General features: G+C 50.8%; 1 protein-coding gene across 1 annotated transcript in view; it reads right to left on the bottom strand.

Moving 5' to 3' along the window:
- Window positions 1-2,132: 2,132 nt before the first annotated feature.
- chsy1 (chondroitin sulfate synthase 1) overlaps window positions 2,133-25,641 on the bottom strand; it is a gene marked incomplete at its 3' end in the record, with an annotated part of 46,715 nt that continues 23,206 nt past the window's right edge. The window contains exon 3 of the mRNA XM_084436632.1: window positions 2,133-3,731. Coding sequence (XP_084292758.1) covers window positions 2,133-3,731 — 1,599 coding nt within the window. The remainder of the gene's footprint in view (window positions 3,732-25,641) is intronic.

Here is a 25,641-nt window from a genome sequence, read left to right as displayed (position 1 = left end):
TTTTTCAGGTGGACATAATTAAATTGTTCACTGCTCAGCCTAGGAATGGACTAGACACACCTGGGTGGCAGATCTATGATCAGAATTGCTTGTACTACATACCTGTGAATGTTCATGAAGATTGTAGATAAAAATAAATTTGGTCTGAAAAAAAAAAGCCATACGTTTTGTTTTTTTTCAGGTGGAAATAATTAAATTGTTCACTGCTTGGCCTAGGAATGGACTAGAGACCCCTGGGTGGCAGATCTATGATCAGAATTGCTTGGCCTATTTACCTGTGAATGTTCATGAAGATTGTAGATAAAAATAAATTTGGTCTGCTCTCTTTCTCTCTCGCTCCCTCTCTCTCTCGCTCCCTCTCTCTCTCGATCCCTCTCTCTCTCTCCCTCTCTCTCCCTCTCTCTCTCTCTGCTGCTTTCTATTCAAACCACATCCTGGACTCCTCAGAGCTGAAGCTTATCAGATTGATTAATACAGCAAGTTACTATTATCCTGCGTCTCTCTCTCTCGCTCTCTGGTCTCCCCCAACAGCTGGTCTCCACCAACAGCTGGTCTCCTCCACTCACTGGTCCCAACGCTACCCATCACTGGGCCCCGAGAACATTTCACCATTATTTTCTTTCTCTCATCAGTCATATCTGCCATACGTCAACATCATTATGGTTTGACACGAGAGAAAATGAATTTGAATGTGACAAAGTTAATTATTAGTCATCAAGAAAAATCACACAACTGCAGCCTATTTGATAAACATTTCCCATTTTATTTCTTAAATATAAAACCTTTCCCAGTTGGACAGGGCTGAAAGAACAGAAATATAAAAAGCCCCAGAAAAACAGAGTTGTTTTGAGAGCGGAGTCATTTGTCATGTTGATGTTCCCGGGGTGTGGTTCCACGCTAGAGAACGGAGATCAGTCTTAATGTTCTAGAATTACAACTCACTCATCCCTCGGTTCCTACTGGAACTCGGAACCGCTAGTTACTGTGTCCTACAGCCTTGAGGTTCCCATGAGCGCTAGCGACGGGCTGGATCCAGGACAACGCCAGGTTCCCATGAGCGCTAGCGGCGGGCTGGATCCAGGACAACGCCAGGCCCCGGCGGCCAGGGTAGCGCTCACACACTCACTCACTCCTCCACTCCACGAATTCTACAGTACATTTCATGTTTGTGCCGGAACCACCTAAAAAACAGGACACACACACATCCAGATAGAAAGTAGACTGTGCAAAAACTCTTTGGTAAATCAGATGGGGTTTGAGAGACGGAAAAGTACACGGGAAGAACGCTATCCAACATCTGAGATGGCTATACAATCTTTCTAATATATTCCAATGAACAGAAAATGGAGGCTGCAAATTCAATAAATTAGACAGAGGAAGATGAATTGCAGATATTAAATCCAGCAGTTGGGTTCACAGAGAAAAAAAAAAAAAAAAAAATTATAACCATGGAAACGGTAACAGTGTTATTTTGTATTATTAAAACATAAAAACTCAGATGTTACAAATCAAAAGGAATCAAAACAGACCAGTCATTTAGAAAATTGTTGTGATCCAAGACGACCTTTTCATTGATGAAATGTTTGTTTGTTTGTTTGTTTATATCACCCTCCTGTAAACATTCACAATCAAGAATACACACACACACACACACACATACACACATACACACATACACACATACACACACACACACACACACACACACACACAAATGAAATACTTAAGACCTTGTAAATGTACTTCACTGAGGTACATCACAATAACCCCCACATCCCCAGACCCCATCGTCTCTCTTGAAAACACGATGGTCTTTGTTCTGGTAACAGACTTGAGGAGACTTCTTGCTCCCATTATTAGGCCCATCCAAAATAACATTTGACATCAATATTCTCTGATATCATTAATTTATAAAAGTTTACTTCTAGAGTCAAGTCTGTTTCAGTTCAATGTTCATGGTGGGTTTTTTTTTGTTCATTTTCTTAAAAAAAGAAGCATATTTCCAAAATATATCCATGTACGTCTTTTGTTTCTGTAAAAAATAAATTAGGTAGTTAAAAAGATGAGAGGGGGGACCGAGCGCCCGCCAGAGGTGTCCGGCTGGGTCCCGTCGGGCGGCGTCTGGACCGTCCTCACGCTGTCCGGACCGAGCCGTTATTGGGGCTGCTGCCCATCCTCCTGAAGCCATGGTCATTCTTCTCGAGCCACAGTTCAGCCAGCTGCTGTGTCGAGCCATGCGAGGAAGCCTTGGAGCCCAGGCACATCTTGTACTGCTTGGCCTCCAGGTTGGGATCGCATATGACCGGGTGGTGCACGTGCACTATCCCGGTGTCTGTACTTCTGAACAACCTCATCCCTGATTGGACAAATTTGTTAAAGAGGTCCACGTCCTCAAGTCCCCACCCTTGTATGGAGGTATCGAAGCCCCCGGCTCGGACCAGGTCTCCCTTGTAGACGCAGACGATCCCGAAGCCGTAGTGCCTCCAGAGGCCGGTCTTGGAGGTGAAGACGTAGTGGTTCTCGCTGGGCACCTTGCCAGCGTAGACCACCCGGGGGTCGTACTGGCTGAAGATGATGGGGAAGTACGTCTGCTCCCCCTGGACCGCGTTCCCCCGACACCTCTTCAGGAAGTCGGCGGTGAAGAGCAGGTCCACGTCGCAGTAGAACAGCAGCGAGTCGTTGGAGAAGTGCGAGGATCCCACCTCCAGCGCCAGCGCCCGGGAGAAGGAGCCGGGAACGGGCTTGATCTCCATCTCGGCCCGGGGGTACTTGATGTGGTACTCCCTCATCAGCTCCACCTGCTTGACCCGCTCCGTGTTGTTGTCCGTGCTGAAGAGCAGGATCAGCAGCTTGACGTTCTGGTTGGGGATCAGACACGCCTTCTCGAAGTTGGCCATGAAGCGGACGAAGATGTCGTAGCGCCCCGACAGAGGCACCAGGATGTTGACCTTCTGCTCTTTGGGCTCCTTCTGGTCCTGGCTGGAGCCGGCCAGCTTGAAGGGGACCAGCATCTTCAGGGAGTTGGACAGGAAGGAGAGGGAGTCCTGGTCTTGGTTGATGCGGCTGGCGAGCGCCCTGGCGTCCATCTCCTCCTCCTCCCGGAACTGGATCTGGCTGAAGGTCTGCTGGAGGTAGGCGTGCCTCCTCACGGGCACCGTCATGGTCTTGCCTTTGTGCTTCTTGTACAGCAGGAGGAGATCGAGCACGTACTCCGCCCCGTACATGGGGTTCACCCTTCGGTAGCCGTACTGGGTCTCCTTAAAGTCAATCACACGCCCCCGCGTCTTGGCGTTGGCGTTGATCATCTCCATCACCTGCATGATGATGTCGTCCAGGGCCAGCTTCTGGGAGGAGTCCATGCCCCGGCGCGGGGGTTGGCCCTCGGAGGCGGAGAACAGGTACTTCCCCGTGAGGAACTCCCACTCCAGGACTTCCTCTCTGAGGCGCGGGTGGAAGCGCATGAAGGAGGGCGCCACGCCCAGCTGGAGGTCCTCGCGGCTGGGCTCGGCCGCGCCGTAGCGCCCCATCTGGACGATCTCGCGGTGCAGCTGGACCGTGCGGTGGCGCAGCTCTGCGATCTTGCGGCTCAGCATGTAGCTGTGGAGCCGGTACTGGTAGGGCGGGTTCTTGTTGGGGTGGAGGGTGATGGCGCGGTGGATCTTGCTGTTGTGGAGGTCCCGGATGTAGCCCTTCTTGTTGGGCTCGTAGTTCTCGTAGAACAGCTGCTGCATCTGGGTGGAGATGGGAGAGAGAGGGCGTGGGTCAGTGACGCCATGATGCTCTCAAACACACAAGCTCTCATACATAAACACGTATACAGTACACAAGCAGTACAGTCACATGGAGGGAGATCGCGTTACGGTGTGACGGCAGAAAAACCGCCGGACAGGCTCGCATTTTACGGAGCTCACGCGCGGCCAACCCCTTCTCAATAAACATTGTGCTGATTATAGATTTAATAAAGATGTGAATATCTGCAGAGCTACAGAGCTGCCGTTTAGCGTGCGCTAACGTGCAAATTAGGCTCAAGGAGCTCATTGTGGAGCGCTCGGCGAACGCTCAAATATTGACGGGTGACTCACCCTGGTGAGTGAGTGTTTACCGCGAGGGCCGTCGGAGCTTCTCAAACCCAATGTTCCCCCAAATCACAGGAGGCCGTATGTGCAAACTGAGGAACAGAGCTGCTAAGGCCCCGGTTGGCAGCGGCTCAGCCAGGGTCAAGAAGGAAGGGTCTGTGTTGTTGCCTCTCGATGAAGGGGGCATCAGAGAGGCCAGGGCTCTATTTACGAACCACGCTGCCGCTCAGAAGAGGACGGCTCTGGAATGCGGCCACAAGCGCGCCCCCCGGGGAACGGCCCTACATGGAACCGGGCAGGACGGGAACAGAGGCTGCCCCTGAGCGCCGGGGAACGCGATACCTGAACCTGAACACGCGCACAGGAACTGAGTAACTCTTTGCTTTTCCATGGCTCTGCCTTGCGCGTTCCTCTTCTCCTAAGAGCGGGCGCGTCGCCAACTAAAACAGGCCTCCGTCTGTCATCAATGAGCGTCTTGAGCAAACCTGAGCTCCGAGGTGTGAAGGTCAGCCATTACATCAGAGCCGGGGGCATCGCATGGCCGCCTTAATGTGGATTTATTCATGGCTAGTAGTACAGCTTCCTACATTAAACACATGCACGCCGGTAGTAGGCTACAACTAGGACACGCGTGCCGTGGTTAACCCTTTGCATGACTTCCCCTGCTCTGAAAATGACATCACAGAGGAGAGAGCGGTGTGTCTACGGATTCCCTCTCTTCCTCTCCTTCTCCAGCGCAGACTAACTCTTTTATAGACGTTACTGAACACGGATACCTTCTTCCAAGGGATCCCTGTGGTTTCCCATGATGCACCTCAGTTAAAACTAACGGGCTGGTTGATCGGTATCGTTACAGTGAACGGTGTTCCGTCAGCGGCGGTGCGGCTCGGCCCGGCATGGCGACACCGGAGACCTTCCTATGTGCCAATCTCCGTCCATTCCCACCCTTTTAATGGTGATTGCAGACAGCTTGTCTCCGCTTATATTCGTTAAACGGTAAATTGAGTCAGCGTTCGGTGTTTCTCTCTCTTAGTTCTGACAGGAGCCAGGCCGCTCATCACTTTCCCAGAGTGCATTGCCGGCTGTAATCTTTGGCTTTGCAGTGTTTGGGTCCTGTGGCAAAATGTTTGCTTAGGCAGAGGAGCTGGCGGACGATGGCATCACCGCTGGTCTGCAGTCAGGCCAGCGCTCGCTGAGGAGGGACGCCCTAGAGGCCGGCGGTAGACCGCCGGGGGGGCGTGTCCTCGCCGGGCGCGCTTCGTCTCTGTGATTGTGACGTTCACACTAATATGCTTTCATTTTAAGACGGTATTTTAGAATGAGAATGATCTCCGTCCACAAAGGCGTTTCAGCAGAGTTTCAGAAATAATCTCAATCCATACCAACACTCCTGACAGTGCATATAGCACATGCCGTTGTAAAAAGGAAGCAAACTTTCGACTCAACAACTACTAAAATGTCCCTCCCTAGCAATAATTTCAATTTTTTTATTTTTTATTTTTTATATAACTGTTGTCCATGAGTGTCTAGTCAATGTATTTGGTACACAAAGGGTTAACAGACCTTGTTCTCTGCTATGAGTCCGGTCTCCCTAACCCAATATCACTAATAGGATTGGCTCTGCCGTTTCCTATCAGCATGTGAGAGGCTGCAGCTACATCTGCTTGTAGAAATTACTACAGAAGAAGCACAGTACTGGTGAAGAATAAGAACCAGAGCTTTCTTTGCTTGGATCAAAGTGGAGCTGTAATTGCTATAATAAAAGGCCTGTTTGATACCTAATCTACGATCTACCACTATCTTTCTTGCTCACGCACTCTCACAATTTCCAGTTGGCAAATGTGTGCCAGTCGTACACAACACAACAACGTCCATGAAACAACAAACATCTATCCATGTTGTACATTCAAATCTTTCTCCTTTCTGTTGATGTCGTCTGTGGATTAGGGAGGGGGTTGTTTTGTGGATTAGCTCAGAGGTTGTTTTGAACTGACAGTCTGGAGTATCAAACTGACCCTGGATCAGCAGCAGGGTCTTAGCTGGTTATGTGTTTTAAAACCAACCCCTATAAGGATAAACGGGGCCTGACTGTGTTGTTGGTTTGATAAAGCTGGTTGTTTTTATGGTGTAGCACATTTGTTTTGACTCTACTGAGGATAGCATCCTATCCTCAATTGATTTGCTACAAGGCTTTTGAAGACAATGATTGGTTACACTGAACAGATGATAGAGAGAGAGAGAGAGAGAGAGAGAGAGAGATAGAGAGATAGAGAGATAGAGAGATAGAGAGATAGAGAGATAGATAGATAGATAGATAGATAGATAGATAGATAGATAGATAGTAGAAGACCTCAAGACTGAGGTGAGTTCTCTCCACCAGCGGACGGCTAATCAGCGAGCCAGGGGCCAATCCACACTCCAGCTCTGTTCCACACCGGGGCTTCAATCTGCCGGTGATAACTCATGATTACCTTTCTTCCTCATCCCATAATGAGTGGTCCAGAGGCATCAGAGTGCAGTGAGCGGTGGTGTTACGGGGGTAACGACTGTGAAAAATCGTTATAATGACTCATAGCTGCGGTGGCCGGCCAGAGAGGTCAGAGGTCAGGTGATTAGAGGGCCGGTAATGACACCGTGACCATGGGAGGTGCAGACATAAACATCCTGACTGACGGGCTGGTTGCTGACCGCTGCTGTCTCACAGCTGGACACGGTAGCCTCGCCCCGAAAAACCCCACTAACCTGACTCGCTCTCCTTTCACTAGCCTTCCCCTCCGAAGAGAGAGAGAGAGAGAGAGAGAGAGAGAGAGAGAGAGAGAGGGAGAGAGAGGGAGAGGGGGGCGAGAGAGAGAAAGAGAGAGGGAGAGAGAGAGGGAGAGAGGCAGAGGGAGAGAGAGAAAGAGAGAAAGAGAGAGGGAGAGAGAGAGAAGGGGAGAGAGAGAGAGAGAGGGGGGGCGAGAGAGAGAAAGAGAGAGGGAGAGAGAGAGAGAGAGAGAGAGAGAGAGAGAGGGGGGAGCGAGAGAGAGAAAGAGAGAGGGAGAGAGAGAGAGAGAGAGAGAGACAGCCCGATAATCTTTATTCCTGTCTGTGGACGGATGGAAAAGTGATGTGGTATGGCTTTCTAGTGCTAACTCTTGGATAGAAAAGCGGAAATACCAAAACAATTTGAAGGGAAAGGTTATAGCCGACAACAGCGATTTCTGTTGCATTGATGACAATGATGATTCTGTGTGGTGTGTGTGTTGATGTGTGGGCCTGAGTAGGCTCTACACACATTGTGAGTGTGGGTGTGTATGCAAGAGTACACCAGCCTCTACACACCGTGTGTGTGTGTGTGTGTGTGTGTGTGTGCGTCCGAGACGAGAGGTGTAAGATTTAAATCATGGTCCGGCGACGTTAACGGTTTCCGCTGCTGAGTCATGGCGTGCGCCCTGCTGCAGAGCTCGCATCCCTCAGCGTGGGGGTGGGGGAGGAGGGGGGGGGGGGGTCTGGCTGCTCAGAGGAGCGGAGAGGAGGTCCGGTCGGCGGAGGAGAGCAGCAGAGCAACAGAGGAGGAGGAGGAGGGGCACAACAGGATGAGGAGAGGCAGAACAGGAGGAGGAGAGGCAGAACAGGAGGAGGAGGGGCAGAAAGAGGCGACGGCTGCGTTTAATTTGCAGCACAATACCGCCGCCTGCGCCACGGCGAGCCATGCTAATCTAATTGGGGACGCCATTATGCGGCTGTAATTGGCTCTTTTGTGGAGCGGGGAGGTCTGTCCAAACTGATTCCCCTGCCTAGGGAGCCTCTTCTCACATCCATGGCAGGCAGCCCCACGAAGGGGATGAGGCTGAGGTCTTGGAGGCTGGGTAGGCAGGCTACCGCCGGTGGCGCTGACACGCTAGGTGACTTCATAAACGTTAGCCTGCGCTGCTGAGAGGGAGGCTGTTAATCACCGCGCTTCTGACGTGCTGCGTGTTAGCCTAGCGTGTTAGCCTAGCCTAGCCTAGCGGATGGAGGAGCACAGCTGCATCTTCACTCAAGGCGGCGCTGGGCCTCACTCAACCCCGCTTTGATCTCTAGACCTTGTGATTCGATTTCAATCGCAGAAAGAGTCATTTGTCTGGAACTGAGAACGATTCATCTCAGTTACCACAGTTAAGACATGCCGCTCGCAAACAGGCGCGGACGCCTGAATGCCATCTATTCCTGTCCTGTCCTGGGAAAATTAGAAGCTACTCCCGCTGGTCCACACGTGTTGTGGTCGACCACCGTTCGTACCTTCACGTCATCCAGCGCCTGCGGATCAGACAAGAAACAAGACTGCTTCCACCATCCTCCATCCAGAGCAAACAAACCAGGAGAGATCCTGTTCCAGTCTAATATAGGTAATAGAGACGGAGGGAACTTCTCATTCAGAAGCTTCTGTTTGCATTTACCCAACAGAACCTCTAGGCCTACTGCCCTGCAGGCTCAACACTCAGCCACTACTGGGTACTGGTACCGGACCGCAGAGTCAGCAAGGACCTGGGCCACGAACAGAACCGAACAGCTCGGTCAGGAGACAACACAAGCCAGCATGTCTTAGTCTGAGGTTCCAGCTCAGGATATTACAGCTGCAGCAGTCAGGATATGAGGTTCTGATCCAGACGAAGACCAGACGGGCGTCCGCAGAGGAGCGCCCTAATCCTGGCCGATCTGGACGCCCTCTACCACACAGCCAGGGACATGGATGAATATGAATACATCGATCCATCACTAGATTATTTGAATTCATAACAATACGCTACACTGAAAGAACACTGAACACTACACCATGGTTTTTTCTCTCCAAAATTCAGATATTATCTAAAAAAAAAAAAGCAATTATGAAAGTTGTCTAGTTCCAAAGAAATGAAGAAAGTCTTTTACTGCTTTTGCATAGCAGTTCTTACGTATGGCGTTTATCTTCTGATCTGTTTCCAACACCACAAACTGCGGCGCAGATGATTCCAAGGAAGTTTTACAGTAAGTGTGTGGGTGATTGCTAACAGAAGGAAGTGTTTATTTGTGTGTGTACATGTCTGTCTGTCTGTATCATTACAAAGAGGCCAGCTGGACAAGCGTTAACATGCTACTCTGAGTTCCCTGCAACCCCGTTCTGACTGAGGCAAGAGGCCTGTCTGTCTCCCTCCGCCTCCATCTTCTGCCTCTGCCCAAGATAACAAAATCACTCTCTCTCTCTCTCTCTCTCTCTCTCTCTCTCTCTCTCTCTCTCTCTCACACACACACACACACACACACACACAATCATGAAATCCATGCCAAATCCTTGGTGTTTTGGTTTACTCACAATAACAAGCTGCTTCTGTGGGAAATTAGCAGAGCACACCAACTTGATTAGGCCAGTGGCAGTAGGCCTACACAGCAGCTACTGCTGTCTATCTCTCGGGCCGGTTCCAATACTCAGCTCCTCTCCTCGTCACAAGAACGCCTCCCGGGACTTTCTGTGCCTACGCATGTTCTGAAGACAATTCTGATGAAGATCGATTAAGATCGGAACGTTAGTATTTATTAAACTATTGGGAACATTCCATTTCTCTATATGCTCCAGTGTGCTGACTCTTTTTCTCACGTACGCATGTTCTCCCCGTGTTCGCAAGGGGTTCTCCCATAAAGAACCCGATATGAAAAACATGCAGAAGAACAGATCCCTGACGCTGTTCGTCCCTGGTGAAGACGGACAGGAGCGCTTGGAACGGTCCCCGGGCGCGGCTCAGGCACGTGACCTTGTTTGCCCTTGGGGGAAGGGCAGAGGGAGGGGTTGAGCAGAGAAAATTTCATCGGCAATCCTAAATGAATGTGTGTGTGTGTGTGTGTGTGTTTGTGTGTGTGTGTGTGTGTGTTCGTGTGCGCACGCATGTTAGAGTATAGTATGCGGGGTGACGAATGAGAGAAGGATTTCTTCTTCTAGATGATAAAGTCTGTAGTCTGTAGATTAATGGTTCTCTCTCCAGTGGTCTGGAGATGCTGATGAAGGGGAGAAGTCTGCAGGGCCCTGGGGGGCTGCCAGCGTGGCAGGGGTGGGGGGCTTACCCCTCCAGGCCTCTCCAAACCCGGGACAGAGACAGCGGTGAACCCGACACCGGGCCTGGCCGGCTGAGCCCATCTCTCAGCCCCTGCTCATACCGTAGGGACGGACAGAACCGGCTCTGGGCGTATGGACCGGCCCAGCTTTGGGCTTCGCTGACTAGGACTATTTGATCCACCTTTTTGTTCATCAGAGCCCTTAACAGTGACTAGATCCAGGCCACAAAGGTTTTCCTTCCTTTCCTCCATTTGAAATGCACAGCTCAATAAAGACTAGCCGATACCACAGGCGGTTAGATTCTATGGACTATATAGCCAGGGAATGTTCTAGATGCAACCCTGGACCATCAGTATTGACACCCCGTATCTTGGCTGTAACGCTCGTCTGTGAGGCAACACCAGTCGTATCTGTGGGCTGATGGAGCTGAGAGAGTCTATAGGATACCAGCACAGAGCCGCGGGGTAGAGAGATCTGAATCGACAAAGCTACGGAAACAATTAGCCTACTTTACCGACAAGCACAGAGAAGGCTCTGTCTGCGCCACGGCGCTTAAACGTAGTTCTGTCTCCTCGCATCCCCACGAGCGCTGATCCGAACGAGGCGCAATCTCTGAACCGGATCTACTTCCTACTTCATCCTGCACTTTCAGGTGAGCGGGGGATTTTAAGGCGGCCCCCGGGGAGGTGAGGGGCGAGACGCACCCGGCGAAGCCAGACGAAGCTTCCGAGCGCGGAGAGGGACGCTCGTCCCGATAAGGGCCTCGTCACTCGGCGCCGCCGGACGAGCCCGGCTCCGCTTACCCCTAGGGTGCTGAGAGAGGACGTGAGGACGGGACAGGCCCGGGGGACGGACAGAAAGGGTCCTTTGTTCCCCGCGGACACGCGCTCCGTGACAGGCTCCTCTAGAGCTGGGAGTCCCGGGGGCCGGTGGTGGAGATGGGGAGAGGACCAGTAACATCAAAGCACGGGCGACAACTAAATTCCAACATCCCCTTAAATTCCCAGATTAAATTGAATGAAACTCGACCGCAGCGTGATCTCGAACGTGAGCATTTCAATAGGTGGACGGTTTTGTGGCGGTGCAGCGAACGTCGTAATGTTAGGGTGCAACGTTATGGAGCAACGTTAGGGAGCAACGTTAGGGAGCAACATTAGGGAGCAACGTTGGGGAGTAATGTTAGGGTGCAACGTTATGGAGCAACGTTAGGGAGCAATGTTAGGGAGTATTGTTAGGGAGCAACTTTAGGGAGCAACGTTAGGGAGCAATGTTAGGGAGCAAACAGGAATGCTGGTGGCCGTCACAGACCATGTCTCCCACCCTCTACACGACAGCGTGTTCAGGCAGAGCTGCACCTTCAGTTAGCAGACTGATCCTGCCACGGTGCTCCACAGAACCTTCCAGTAGGTCCTTCTCACCAGCTAGAACCTTCCAGTAGGTCCTTCTGACCAGCTAGAACCTTCCAGTAGGTCCTTCTGACCAGCTAGAACCTTCCAGCAGGTCCTTCTCACCAGCTAGAACCTTCCAGCAGGTCCTCAGAACCTTCCAGTAGGTCCTTCTCACCAGCTAGAACCTTCCAGTAGGTCCTTCTGACCAGCTAGAACCTTCCAGTAGGTCCTTCTGACCAGCTAGAACCTTCCAGCAGGTCCTTCTCACCAGCTAGAACCTTCCAGTAGATCCTTCTGACCAGCTAGAACCTTCCAGTAGGTCCTTCTGACCAGCTAGAACCTTCCATCAGACCTGCCTGGCTGGATAACGTCCTGAATCATCTCTCAGGGTGTTCAGGCTCTTGGAGGGGACATGGACTGGATGTACTTCATGTACTTTTACTTTTACAAACATAAACCAGCTCAGTGGCCTTGTGGTTAGAGTGTCCGCCCTGAGACTGGGAGGTTGTGAGTTCCCCGGTCGAGTCATACTATAAATACATAAATGCTATATAAATTATATATACTATAATATTTTATAGTCAGACTATAAAAATGGTATCCAATGCCTCCCTGCTTGGCACTCAGCATCAAGGGTTGGATTGGGGGTGAGTCCCTGCGACATACTAGCGTCATGTCCAGGGGGTGGACTTGAACATCAAGCTGCCTCACGCTAAGGAACCAGGAGATAAGCTCCTGCCCTATGGGCCACTAGGCCCGAGTACCACTACTACTGAATACAAGTACTACTACTACTGAATACAAGTACTACTACTACTGAATACACAAGTACCACTACTACTGAACACAAGTACCACTACTACTGAATACAAGTACTACTACTACTACTGAATACAAGTACTACTACTACTGAATACAAGTACTACTACTACTGAATACAAGTACCACTACTACTGAACACAAGTACCACTACTACTGAATACAAGTACTACTACTACTGAACACAAGTACTACTACTACTGAATACAAGTACTACTACTACTGAATACACAAGTACCACTACTACTGAACACAAGTACTACTACTACTGAACACAAGTACTACTACTACTGAATACAAGTACTACTACTACTGAATACACAAGTGCCACTACTACTGAATACACAAGTACCACTACTACTGAATACAAGTACTACTACTACTGAATACAAGTACTACTACTACTGAATACAAGTACCACTACTACTGAATACAAGTACTACTACTATTGAATACACAAGTACCACTACTACTGAATACACAAGTACCACTACTACTGAATACACAAGTACCACTACTACTGAATACAAGTACTACTACTACTGAATACACAAGTACCACTACTACTGAATACAAGTACTACTACTACTGAATACAAGTACTACTACTATTGAATACACAAGTACCACTACTACTGAATACAAGTACTACTACTGAATACAAGTACCACTACTACTGAATACAAGTACTACTACTACTGAATACAAGTACTACTACTATTGAATACACAAGTACCACTACTACTGAATACAAGTACTACTACTGAATACAAGTACCACTACTACTGTAACCAGCGGCGCCAGGAATATCCTCTCCTACCAGCCTGGCAGACACACTGTGCTTCACTGTTCTCACAGCTCCTGACTGCTGATCAGGGATCAGTTAGTAAGCTGTTACCCAGGCCTTCCTGACTGCTGATCAGGGATCAGTTAGTAAGCTGTTACCCAGACCTTCCTGACTGCTGATCAGGGATCAGTTAGTAAGCTGTTACCCAGGCCTTCCTGACTGCTGATCAGGGATCAGTTAGTAAGCCGTTACCCAGGCCTTCCTGACTGCTGATCGGGGATCAGTTAGTAAGCCGTTACCCAGGCCTTCCTGATTGATCCTCTGAGCCAGGAGGGCAGGACCAGGCAGGCATCGGCGCCGGGCTGGGGTTTGGCAACCTCTAACGCTCTGTGCTTCATTCATTCAACTTTTAGAAGATGAAACGTTTAATGATCCTCCCTTCCCACCCCAGCGCATTTGACTGAAGTGGCCCGGAGAGATTTACTGAGTAAAGTGAGTCAGAGGCTCGTCCGGTGCGGCCTCCATGTGGCCAACAAAAGCCTATACCATAAAAGCTAAGCAGCAGAGAATGCAGACATATGGATTTTTCATTTCGACTTAATGTGTCCTATAAGAGCGTCGTGCATTGATTTTTCCATTAGTCCATTTCCCTTCTGGTATGGTGTTCAAGACACTGTGGCATCCAGCGTTGGAGGAGCGTGTCACTGTGCTAAAGTGACATGCCAGCAGAGGGCCTGGTTCGGTGCCAAGGCAAGAAAAACAAATCAATGACTAATCTTGTTCCACCACTCCTAATCTGGACATTAAAGTACAATGGGGCGTCTATCTGGACTGATAAGCAGTTATGTTAGAGGGCCTCCTGGCTCGACTCACGCCCAGAGCGCCTTCTCCGCACAGCCGGGCCTCTGCGGGCCTGGGCCTTTCCTGATAGCGCGCCCTCACACCCCGCCCCCTCCTCTGGGCAGACCAGCCGGATATCACTGAGGGGACTGGGGGACTCCTGCTAATGCATCCTGATAGCATATCCAAACACGCTTGGAGAGGTCTGAAAAGAGACCAATTCACCGCGGTCCGAAAATAAGTCCATCATCGCTTCCTGGAGAGGAGAGGGCCCATTTCTGAGCCCTCTCTGGAGGATAGAGTAACACCCAGATCAGCTTATCTCCCACTGAAATCAGCCCATCCACAGATGCATGGAATGCCAAACGCAGAGTACTATTACAGGCTGATGCACACAGTCTGAACGGTAAACGTCTGTATTGAGAGAGCCTATTGTCTTGCTGTAATTATGTCTCAAAACGCTCGCTTTTTCTTTAATAAAGTGGGTAGCAGGAGACCGCTGAAAGCAGCCCCCTGAAAGCGTCGTGTAGAATTTCTATTCTTGGCAACGAAATCACAGACAAAGTTCTGCTGAAGTGCCGAAGGACAGACAGGAAATCTAATGGGCTGAAAAGGAAAAATGCACCATCGGAAATTCTGGCATAAAAAAAAGAAAACAACATAGGAAATTCCATATAGCTGGTCCTTTAGATGGAGAGAGGGTGTACAGCCAGCCTGGGACCAGTAGCTAGCGCAGGCATTGCCTTCCTGCACTACTGTACCTCGCCACTACGGCCCAGGAATACCCAGCATGCCTCTCTCGCGGCCCCGTCCGTGCTGGTTGGGCGTATTTCAGCACCAGTCAGGAACCTGTAAATCAGCAAGGGGCTTATGTATCTGGACCATGCAGCATAATAAGCCAGACCTGGCTCCGGTCACAGACTGTTCATGAATATCTCCATATCTCCACCCCCATGCGGCTGAAAAGCTCCGTTCTCTCATGTGGACAGTGGGGCACACAGGACCGGCTGGCTAAGCTGTGACTGCACCTGCATCGCTCAGCCTGTCAGTCAGTCAGTCAGTCAGTCAGTCAGTCAGTCAGTCAGTCAGTCAGTCAGCCAGCCAGCCAGCCAGCCAGCCAGTCAGCCAGTCAGTCAGACAGTCAGACAGTCAGTCAGTCAGACAGTCAGTCAGTCAGTCAGTCAGACAGTCAGTCAGTCAGCCAGTCAGTCAGTCAGCCAGTCAGTCAGTCAGTCAGTCAGTCAGTCAGTCAGTCAGTCAGTCAGCCAGTCAGCCAGTCAGTCAGTCAGTCAGCCAGTCACAAGATGGCTGAAGCCACAGGATCTGGTTCTCTGAGAATAGGCCAGAGGGGCATCAGGAGCAAATGTCTAAACAGGATATGACCTCACAGCTCCCCAGCTGAGGAACTATAAACACAGCAGGTTCTCTATGGGGAATTTGCAGGCTATTCTGAGTCTAAATTGCTTTTATCCAATCATATACAGTCCAACAGTCAGTATCAAAATATGCTAATGCTAGTTAGAGAAAGGTATCCCTATAAGTGAATGCCCGTTCAAGCAATGCCAGCTACCAGGACAGTGGCAGCGCAGAACATAGTATTTCCTTCCAATTCAGATAGAATGGAAGAGCTTGAATCTGAAAGTGAGGTGACTGAGTTCACTGTTTATTCTGTGTGTGTGTGTGTGTGTGTGTGTGTGTGTGTGTGTGTGTGTGTGTAAGCACCAGGGTAGATGTTCCTGTGGAGGCCTGGTGTTAGTGGATGCAGCTGAGGGCCTGATTACTGTAGCTGCCAATCTAACACCTCCACAGGCACGAGAGAGAGGGAGAGAGAGAGGGGGGGGGGGAGAGAGAGGGGGGGAGAGAGAGAGGGAGGGAGAGAGAGAGAGAGAGAGAGGGAGGGAGGGAGAGAGAGAGAGAGAGAGAGAGGGAGGGAGAGAGAGAGAGAGAGAGAGGGAGGGAGAGAGAGAGAGAGAGAGAGAGGGAGGGAGAGAGAGAGGGAGAGAGAGAGTCAGAGAGAGACAGAGAGGGGGGAGAGAGAGGGAGGGAGAGAGAGAGAGGGAGAGAGTCAGAGAGAGAGAGAGAGAGAGAGAGAGAGAGAGAGACAGAGAGAGTCAGAGAGACAGAGAGAGAGAGAGTCAGAGAGAGACAGAGAGAGAGAGAGAGAGAGTCAGAGAGAGAGAGAGAGAGAGAGAGAGAGTCAGAGAGAGACTAATTCTTGGCGTCCCCTGGGAGGGAAGCATCACACATGCCTGTGACTCTGGGACAATGGTAGGCATCCATCCACACACACACCAGTGTTTCTCCAGTGGTGCTCTGGGACTGGGACCCACTGGCTGTGGGGCTAGCTAGCTATGAGCTAGTAATGCTAGGAGCTAACTACAAGCTAGCTAGCTACAAGCTAGTAATGCTAGGAGCGAACTACGAGCTAGCTAGCTACGAGCTAGAAAGGAGGGAACGCTCCATCTGCCAACATCCTGGCTCCTCACATTCACGGCTCGTGGACACGCCCACATGCCCTATTAAAGGAGTAGTAAAGGGAAAATGCATGTTTAGCCCTGTTTTAAGGTTACTTAGGATCATATACAATGGTTCAGATCAAAACGTTGACAAAACTAGTACTTTTGAGAAAGTCTGATAATTGCTCTACCACCGTTTTGGTCATACAATGGATGTGGGTGGGCACTGTGAAAAATCATTCAAAAAACATGTTAAAATCTCAATTTCTTGTAAAAATATTTAGCATAGAACTATTTAGTCGCAGCACATAAGTGTGTAAACCTCTGCTTGAACTGATTCCGATCTCGCGCAATGCCTTGAAGTAGTTCCGCTTCCTGAATCCTCTCTGCGGATTGATCTACACATCTACAACGGTCGCTTCAATACAAGTCAATGGATTTCATAAAATGATCAATAAAACCCTACAGGATTCATACTTTGTGGCGAATTTGATGTCAGAACACCAATGGACACCAATTACCCCCTCGGTGAGCTTCTTGTCTTTGAAATCGAGAGTTTAACATGTTTTTGAATGATTTTTCACGGTGCCCACCCACATCCATTGTATGACCTAAACGGTGGTAGAGCAATTATCAGATTTTCTCAAAAGAGCTTTCAACGTTTTGATCTGAACCATTGTATATGATCATAAGTAACCTTAAAGTCGCACTGAAACAGACGCTTGAGATCATCTAACTTCCGTAGTTTGACGTATTTCCGACGCAAACAAGCTATGAGGAATTTGATTGGAACATTGACAAGTGGACGGGTTTTAAGAACTTTATACAGATTCGATAGAATGATGGCGTTGATTGACGGGTGGATGTCGTGAGATTATTGGCCTAAAATCTAAGGTACCTGTTGTCGTCATTGCACGTGACCTACCGTTTTCCAGGAAGTAAGAAATTATATACTTTGATATAAGATTACAAAAGTAGATTTTTTGTATTTTTTTTTGGCATACATCGTTGAATAGGTGAACACTATGACCAATTATGGGAACCAAAATGGGACAGAATGCTTCATTTCAGTGCGACTTTAAAACAGGGCTAAACATGCATTTCCCCTTTACTACTCCTTTAAGGCTGTAGAAGAACGACCCGTGCTGCCGATGGAGTCTCATCATGCACTCATGCTTTGAATCCGGCGGCCACGCCTCTATGGGAGGAGGAGGCACCCTCAGCTCCAAACTTTCATTTGTAGTTTTTTTTTTTTTTTTTACTCTGGTGTTGTTCCCGGACACCAAATTTTTGTATTCCTGCAGCAGAACCAAAAAGCGGTCTACAAAGATTTTCACAGAGGAGCTCATTCACGGCTCCCTCTCGATTTAACATCGAAATATAGATATATTTAAATGTTTAAAATCGTATGAAAGTCGTAACTACTGTAGCTTTAAGTTTGGGCTGATACTAATAACATTGCTTCATCAGTTAGTGGCATCTTAATATTTTAGGTGGGTTGTGGTACAGTAACAGTCAGGCACTATCAAGGGCGAGACAGTATGACCGAGTTGGAACAGATTAGAAACTCACTCCTATAAATACCGCCTGTCTAATCGCTAGCCTTTCGGTGGCGTAGCCGGATAAAGCGGTGTTTATGAGACGTGGTCATGCTTCGGCAGGTCAGAGGACGTGAGATCAAACAAGCCCAGCGTGGGCGAGCGAGGGTGGAAACGAAACTGACGTGCGACGTGGTGTCGACAGCACCAGTCCCTCATCCTCCATACTGACAGATTCACACCCCGTCGCCGTAAAGCTGAAGACGGGGAAAGCCATGGGAGGTCAGACATGAATTAGCCTACAGTTAAATCTGTGGTAGTAATTATATGAGAGAATACTGTGGTAGTAATTACAGATTACAGGGGATTATAGGACAGCAGACAGCGTTGGAGGAACGTTCGCTGGTGCAGCACTGAGGCAAGTTTAACCTCATGGGCACGAATGGAAAAGATGAGTTGAGCAAGAAGGGATCAAGTCAAAAACGTATTTCAGTGTATGAGTTGACCAATATGTATGCTCAGTGTTAATACTGTATTACTCACTGACGTGATCCCCACTGTGAGTTGACTTGGATCCATTACGCCACACAGAGGCTGAATTCATTCTCTGGTGATGATCAGTGAATTATTTTAAAACAGACCAGGTTGAAGAGTCAAACAAGATCTTCAGAGCATTCATTTTCCATAACCCCCCCCCCCCCCAAAAAAAAAACACTTCAAAAATACACTTTCTAAGAAAAGCCTACAAGCAGCTTCCTGAAGGCTCGGTCACTGGGTTTGACAGCCCTCTGCTGCTGTGTGACTGAGAATGTCTCCTCCTCCTCACCAGGGCACACGGCTTACTGCTCCTTCCACCCTGACTGTCTGAAACACAGGGAAACTGGGTTGGTCTTCCACCCTGACTGTCTGAAACACAGGGAAACTGGGTTGGTCTTCCACCCTGACTGTCTGAAACACAGGGAAACTGGGTTGGTCTTCCACCCTGACTGTCTGAAATACAGGGAAACTGGGTTGGTCTTCCACCCTGACGGTCTGAAACACAGGGAAACTGGGTTGGTCTTCCACCCTGACTGTCTGAAACACAGGGAAACTGGGTTGGTCTTCCACCCTGACTGTCTGAAACACAGGGAAACTGGGTTGGTCTTCCACCCTGTCTGTCTGAAACACAGACTGGGTTGGTCTTCCACGCTGACTGTCTGAAACACAGGGAAACTGGGTTAGTCTTCCACCCTGACTGTCTGAAACACAGGGAAACTGGGTTGGTAACGCGTTGGGGGGAAGAGAGGGAGTACGAAGTCTTTCAAGACCCTTAAACGGCTCTTCAGTTCCCAGTGCTGTGGCGTTGGGATTACAAGGGCCTGTGCGGTCGAGACACAGCTTCTGCTCTGTGTGTCGGAGGAGATGAGAGCAGCAGGACGCCCAGGGGGAGTCTTCCTGGCCCGGGACAAGCCTGGCTCGGCCCGTGGTACAGGGACATGCGTATCAGAGGACCAGAGTTGGCCTTGGCAGGGCCCGATCCAACCAGCCTGGCAGGACAACAGAGGGACGCTTCTCCGCCGCCTCCCTCCTCCTCCTCCTCCTCCTCCTCCCTTTCTCTAAAAACACCCAGCAGGCCAGAGGAGCTCAGCCCTGTCTGAGGGGCCGGGGAGGAGGCACCTCCAGAGCCGTTTCCCAGCAGGCTCCCTGCACCCCACACGTGGGCAGCCATAGGGGTAAGATAGGGGTTAGTCTGATTCGTGTGCATGCTTTACTGAGCGCAGACACCAGACATCTGCGTCCTGTACAATCAGTACTGTACAAACAACACTCTTAAAAAAAGAACCCTGCCTGGCGTTTATAACCCACAGGCATGAGCAAACTAAAATACGCTCTGTATGCATATGGTGTTTGATCAGAGATGATGAGAGACATGTCAGCACGGGCTAAGCCAATCAGAGAGCTCCGAGGCCAGCGTGCTGCGGCTTTTGACGAGGCGTGAAGAGAGGGAGATCTAACGTTGGTGCAAATATCAGATTAGTGTAGATGTGGGATCAGGCGTGACAGTGTAGAAAGAGGCCGTCAGTCAAGACGTCACCTCAGGCGCAGGGCAATCACTCAACATCCCTACTACGAGTCTGCGAGCCGACAGCATCTTCAGCTACACTCGCGCGCGCGCGCGCGCACGCACGCACGCACGCACGCACGCACGCACGCACGCACACACACACACACACACACACACTCACTCACAGACACACACACACACTCGCAGCTTTCACAGGGCCGATCAGTGGCGTGAAACGCTCTGACATCGAGGCCAGGAACTCAATTAAAACCCTTCATAAAATACAAGTAAGTAAACAAGTAAGACTGGCTGATATTGGTTGGGTTTTTATTTTTTATTGTGGATGGTAATGATAGCTTTGGGGCGGGTTGAAGCATATTTGCGGAGACCCGGTGGTCCGTGGAGCCAGCACTTAGCGAGCGCCGCCCAAGGAAGCCCGCGGACCAACAGGAACTGGGATGTGGGCGTCGGAGAGCATGCAGACGAAATGTTTATACACAAACTCCAGTGATTGAGAGTGAAATGTTCACGTGTACTCTTTCCCCGTGTCTCTACCCTAAACAGTCCCCGAAGACACAGGCCACCCTCCTATTAAGTCCATTTTCTCCACTTCACCATGTTTATAGACGTCATGGCCGAGCGTAAACTAAGAGAGGAGGGACCCAAAGTGGCCCCTTTAGAAACCCCGGGCCTGCGTCAGTGACGGGGGGCCCCGGGGGGGGGGGGGGGGGGGTTCTCCGGCTGGACACCCCTGGTACCTGATGGGGCCGGGACAGGGGGGTCAGAGAAGAGAAAGGAGACGGGCTAGAGAACATCAGAAGAGCACCGGTCTGGTCTGCTTTGTAAAGCAGTTCTCTCCACCCACAACGCCCTAAGAACTCCTCAACACTTCCATCAACACTCCCTCGTCAACATTTATGTTCGGAGGTCATGCCTTTCCTGCCCGGGAGCCTCCTTCCCGTCGATGAGAAGTGAGGGTGTTGAGGTTCCGGGACCGCCCTCCGATCACGGACCAACGGCAGAGTGCGTACGCCTCAACACGCGCCGTGAGCACCCGCGTTCAGGACGCCGCCTCGCCACATCAGACCTCCATCGCTGATGGCAAAATCATCCCGCCTGAGCCGCCACAGGAAACACTAAACCCATCTGATGAGATTTGAGTTTGTTCCTCTTTCTTCTCCTGTCGTCCGTCTCCTGAGCGGTGCTCTAGTCTGGAGGGCTAGGCCAGAAGGTCATAGTTGAAGCCTCCCTAGAACGCGTGGTTCTGGCCTTTAGCGCGCGGCGGGCGTGTGTTGCTGAGCGGAGAGCCGAGCTGAGCTGAGCTGAGCTGAGCTGCCAGCCGGGCTAGTGACCGTGTGACCTGGTGCCCGGCCAGACGGCCGTGAATCTGACCCTGATCTGAGACGATCGATACAGCCAGGGGCCAGGGAGAGGAAGAGAGACGTTACGGTGTGGAGGGAGAAGGGGGGAGAGAGGACGGGAGAGCAGGTAAGACATGGGAGAAGAGGCTGTAGGAGGATCTGAGGGAGTAGAGGCTGTAGGAGGACCTGAGGGAGAAGAGGCTGTAGGAGGACCTGAGGGAGAAGAGGCTGTAGGAGCACCTGAGGGAGTAGAGGCTGTAGGAGGACCTGAGGGAGAAGAGGCTGGAGGAGGACCTGAGGGAGTACAGACCAGACCATGAGCGAGAGGAGAGTGGAAATGTCGCTGGAGAGGCCGGGAGGAGGGGGCGGTCATTCCAGAGGACTCTCTAGCAATCGGCCCTTCACCAGCCCCCTCCCAGAGGGTTAGAGGCGGGGCTTAGGCCGCAGGAGAATGGGCTCCGACAAGACCGGGGGTGTGTGTGTGTAGGGGGTGGGGTGGAGGGGGGGTGGTTAAGGGGTGATAATTACACCCCGGCCCCGTTTGATCCCACCGTAAACATGGCCGTCTGACCCCCAGGTACAGGGAGCAACAGCTGTGGGCGCTACTTTTTGCTCTCCGTCCAGATGTCGCCGCTCACAGGGGCGGGGTCGGGGGAAACGGGGCTGGCCCCGCTCTGCACCTCTCGCCGCTCAACGTGACAGCTGAACGCTGCCCGCTGACGGACGCTGCACACCGGGCCCGCTGTGTGCTCAGGGCTACCCTGGAGGAGCTGGTGTTGAGGGGGGAATGTATCCCTTCTCTCATCGCCGCTACTGGGCAGGCAGAGCTGACAGGATACACGCTGTACTCAACACTATACTCAACATGCGGTCCAAACGTGCAGATAGATGATCCTTTCTGGAGATCCCTTCTTGGTGGAATGAGAATGACCCCAAATCCTCCAGGATATCCTGATGCCAATGTCCTACATCTAGGGAAGGAGAAAGTGAGAGGAGGAGTGAAGAGGAGAGGAGAGGAGAGAGGAGGAGAGGAGAGAAGAGGAGTGAAGAGGAGACAAGAAAAGAGGAGAGAATTGAAAAGAAGAGGAGAGGAGATAAGAGGAGAGAAGAGGAGAGGAGTAAAGAGGAGAGGAGGTGAGGAGGTGAGGAGAGGAGTAAAGAGGAGAGGAGGTGAGGAGAGGAGTAAAGAGGAGAGGAGTAAAGAGGAGAGGAGGTGAGGAGAGAGGAGAGAAGAGGAGAGGAGGTGAGGAGAGAAGAGGAGAGGAGAAGAGGAGTGAAAAGGAGAGAAGAGAAGAACAAAAGAGGGGAGAGGAGAGGAGAGGAGGGAGGAGGAGAGGGGGGAGGAGAGGAGAGGGGGGTGGGAAGGGCCCGGCCCCAGTGGGAAGCTGCAGATGATAGTGGGTGCTGAAGGCCTAAGCCTTCTCTGGCAGCAGAGCTGGTGGAAGGGAAGAGGGATGTATGGGAAACCAGGGACAGGATTAACACCCCCCCCTGACAGCGCCAGGGGACGAGGCTGCTCCAGTCTCAAACCCACCACAGGCCTCGGTGAGAGCTGAGAGAGGCTCCACTCCAACTCCAGGATCTAGGCTAACTAGTCTTACCGATTCCGGAACCCAGCAAAGATCTCTCCGATCTGCATAAAGACACCAGATGCCATCGTGATTTTCCCTTCCTCTCTTTAATCAGCCATTGGCTGGAGCGTTTGTCTGCGCTCTTCTGGGGCACCTGGGTGGATCGCTACGGGGGCCGGCAGCAGACGCTCGCACGGCCTAATTAAAAATGTTTATCAGCTGCCAGTCCAGTCTGCGCAACGCACGGCCCGACCAACACCCTCCACGCTGGGCGCAGTCAGCGGGCGGCGTTGGCGGCGGCGTGCCAGGAGATAAGCTGCCTGGCTCCCCGTGGGCTGAGCTTCCACCTTCACAAAAGGTTAATTGCAGATTTAATTCAACCTAACAGCCTTGTGAAATGTGGAGCAAATGGAAGCGATTTAGACGGAGGGAGAACGAGGGACTTGCTGCAGCGACTTGGCAACGTAGTCGCTGCGTGTGTGTGTGTGTGTGTGTGTGTGTTATTAACCAGTCAGCAGTAAGAGAGTGAGCGAGGCAGTGAGCTCCGCCTCCACAGCAGTGAGACTATTTCCGAATGTTAATTCTCTCTCCCTCTGGCAGCAGCTCAGCGTTAAAGGAAAGTGAATATTATCATCGATCAAATCAGCCTTACTGCCTGGCAGGACTAACCGGAACACACACACGCACGCACACACGCACGCACGCACACACACACGCGCACACACACGCACACACACACACGCGCTTTTCCTCTCATTATGGGAACACAGGCGTTGGCAAAAAGGAAATGGTACGTTACATGCCTCGTTAACAGCAGGGGTAAATAGGTCGGTGATATTTCGACAAATTATTAAGTCAACCCAGTTCCACGTAATGGACAGGGAGGAGCCATTCCACCCAGCAGGCTCCAGAGTGGCGGCGTGTAAGTGGCTGTATACGTGGCTTCCCAGTACAAAAGACAGCCATAATAAAGGCTTAGACGGCCATAATGGAATCCTTCCACTTGAACACTGCTCTGAGGTCAGAGAACGCATTAGCACTACAGAAGACATCTCGTTGTACTGAAAGCTAACAGTAAATAGCTCTTTACTATTTACTGTAAAAAAAAAAATCTTAGTAGCCTCCAATGTGAGTGTGTTTCATCTATGGGGGGAGATCTCCAGTTACCTGAGATACAGCCTGTCGGATAGGACGGCCTTGCTTTGGGACCTGTCCCATGTCTGCTCTAGTGACACATGATGGACGAACATGGGGAGAGACAGTTATCCTCTGTCCTCACATGGAGGCCAATCAGCAGAGCCCTCTCAGACCCTGCGGCCAATCAACAGAGCCCTCTCAGACCCTGCGGCCAATCAGCAGATCCCTCTCAGACCCTGCGGCCAATCAGCAGAGCCCTCTCAGACCTCTTAGCCAATCAGCAAAGCTCTCTCAGACCCTGCAGCCAATCAGCAGAGCCCTCTCAGACCTTTCAGCCAATCAGCAGAGCCCTCTCAGACCATGCGGCCCACCTGTCCACCAGGGGCCTGACTCACCCTCTCATCACATTACAGCAATTAGGTTCAAAAGGACTCAGAGTCAACGTGTCCAGACCCCCTGATAACAGGCCTACATTCCACCAGGCCCCCCTACACACACATACACGCGCGCACACACACACACACACATACACACACACACGCACACACACATACGCACATACACACAGACGCACATTGTTTGATAAACAGGGAGAACGATGGAGAAACCAGAACTACATCGAAGGGAAGCTGAGGCGCTGGCAGACAGGAAGAAGAGAACACCGCTGCATTCTGGGTTTTAATGGAACCGGGAAGCGGCACGGTAGCCGGCCTACGCTCAGAGGGGACTCATGAGTAAACAGTCTGCTATGGACACTCGCATCTTTGATGGCTGATTATGCCCGTTCTAGACAGGAAACGTTTCAAAACAGCAGCCAGTGACACATTTCTCAAACCCCTTCAGTTCCTGTAGGTCTACTGCCACTGGTCTAAAATAAAGACAAGTGTTGCAGGTTTTTCATCCCCCTGTCCAATGAAAACAGCCGCTCAGCATCCCCCTGTCCAATGAAAACAGCCGCTCAGCAGACAACACAGGCCGGCCCTGAGAACGCCACAGACCCGATGCCTCATCACAGACTGGTGTGGGAGATGCAGGATGCTAGGAATAATAATCAAACCTAGATAGGAATAATAATCAAACCTAGACCTATCAGATCATCAGTCCTATAATAGCTAGCTCATGCTGGAAGTATAGTGTTGGTGCCACAAAGGCAAAGCTGACAAAAAAATGTCTTAACAAAATGTCTACCAACGAAGAGGGCTAACCGCTAGCCTGGCTTCGCCATCCTGGTCACGTGAGCTTACACTCTCTCTCTCCACAGATAAGTCTGGTCCTCCTCATCCACTCAACCTGGCCTCGGTCAGGCCAATCACATCCACTCGATACGACGACTAACCCACGTTCCGTTGCTCTGATTTGTTGTAGGTCTATGCGATGCATTTTGGCTTGCACCCGTCGGCCACGCCCCTTGGAAACTGAAGATGAACTGAGAATTTCCAGTCCACTTCGCACTTGAGAATTGGGTCTGGCAATGCCAGGCCAGCTGCTCTACCCTTTACCCTCGCTGAATGGTCTACTGTGTAGCACAGGAACGTGAGTCCAGATGATACGACTGAAATAGTCTACATCCCACAATGCA

The sequence above is a fragment of the Borostomias antarcticus genome (genome assembly GCF_949987555.1).
Source record: "Borostomias antarcticus genome assembly, chromosome: 4".
NCBI lineage: Eukaryota > Metazoa > Chordata > Actinopteri > Stomiiformes > Stomiidae > Borostomias > Borostomias antarcticus.
The sequence above is the reverse complement of the archived record's forward strand: the minus strand, read 5'-3'. Positions and strand labels throughout refer to the sequence as shown.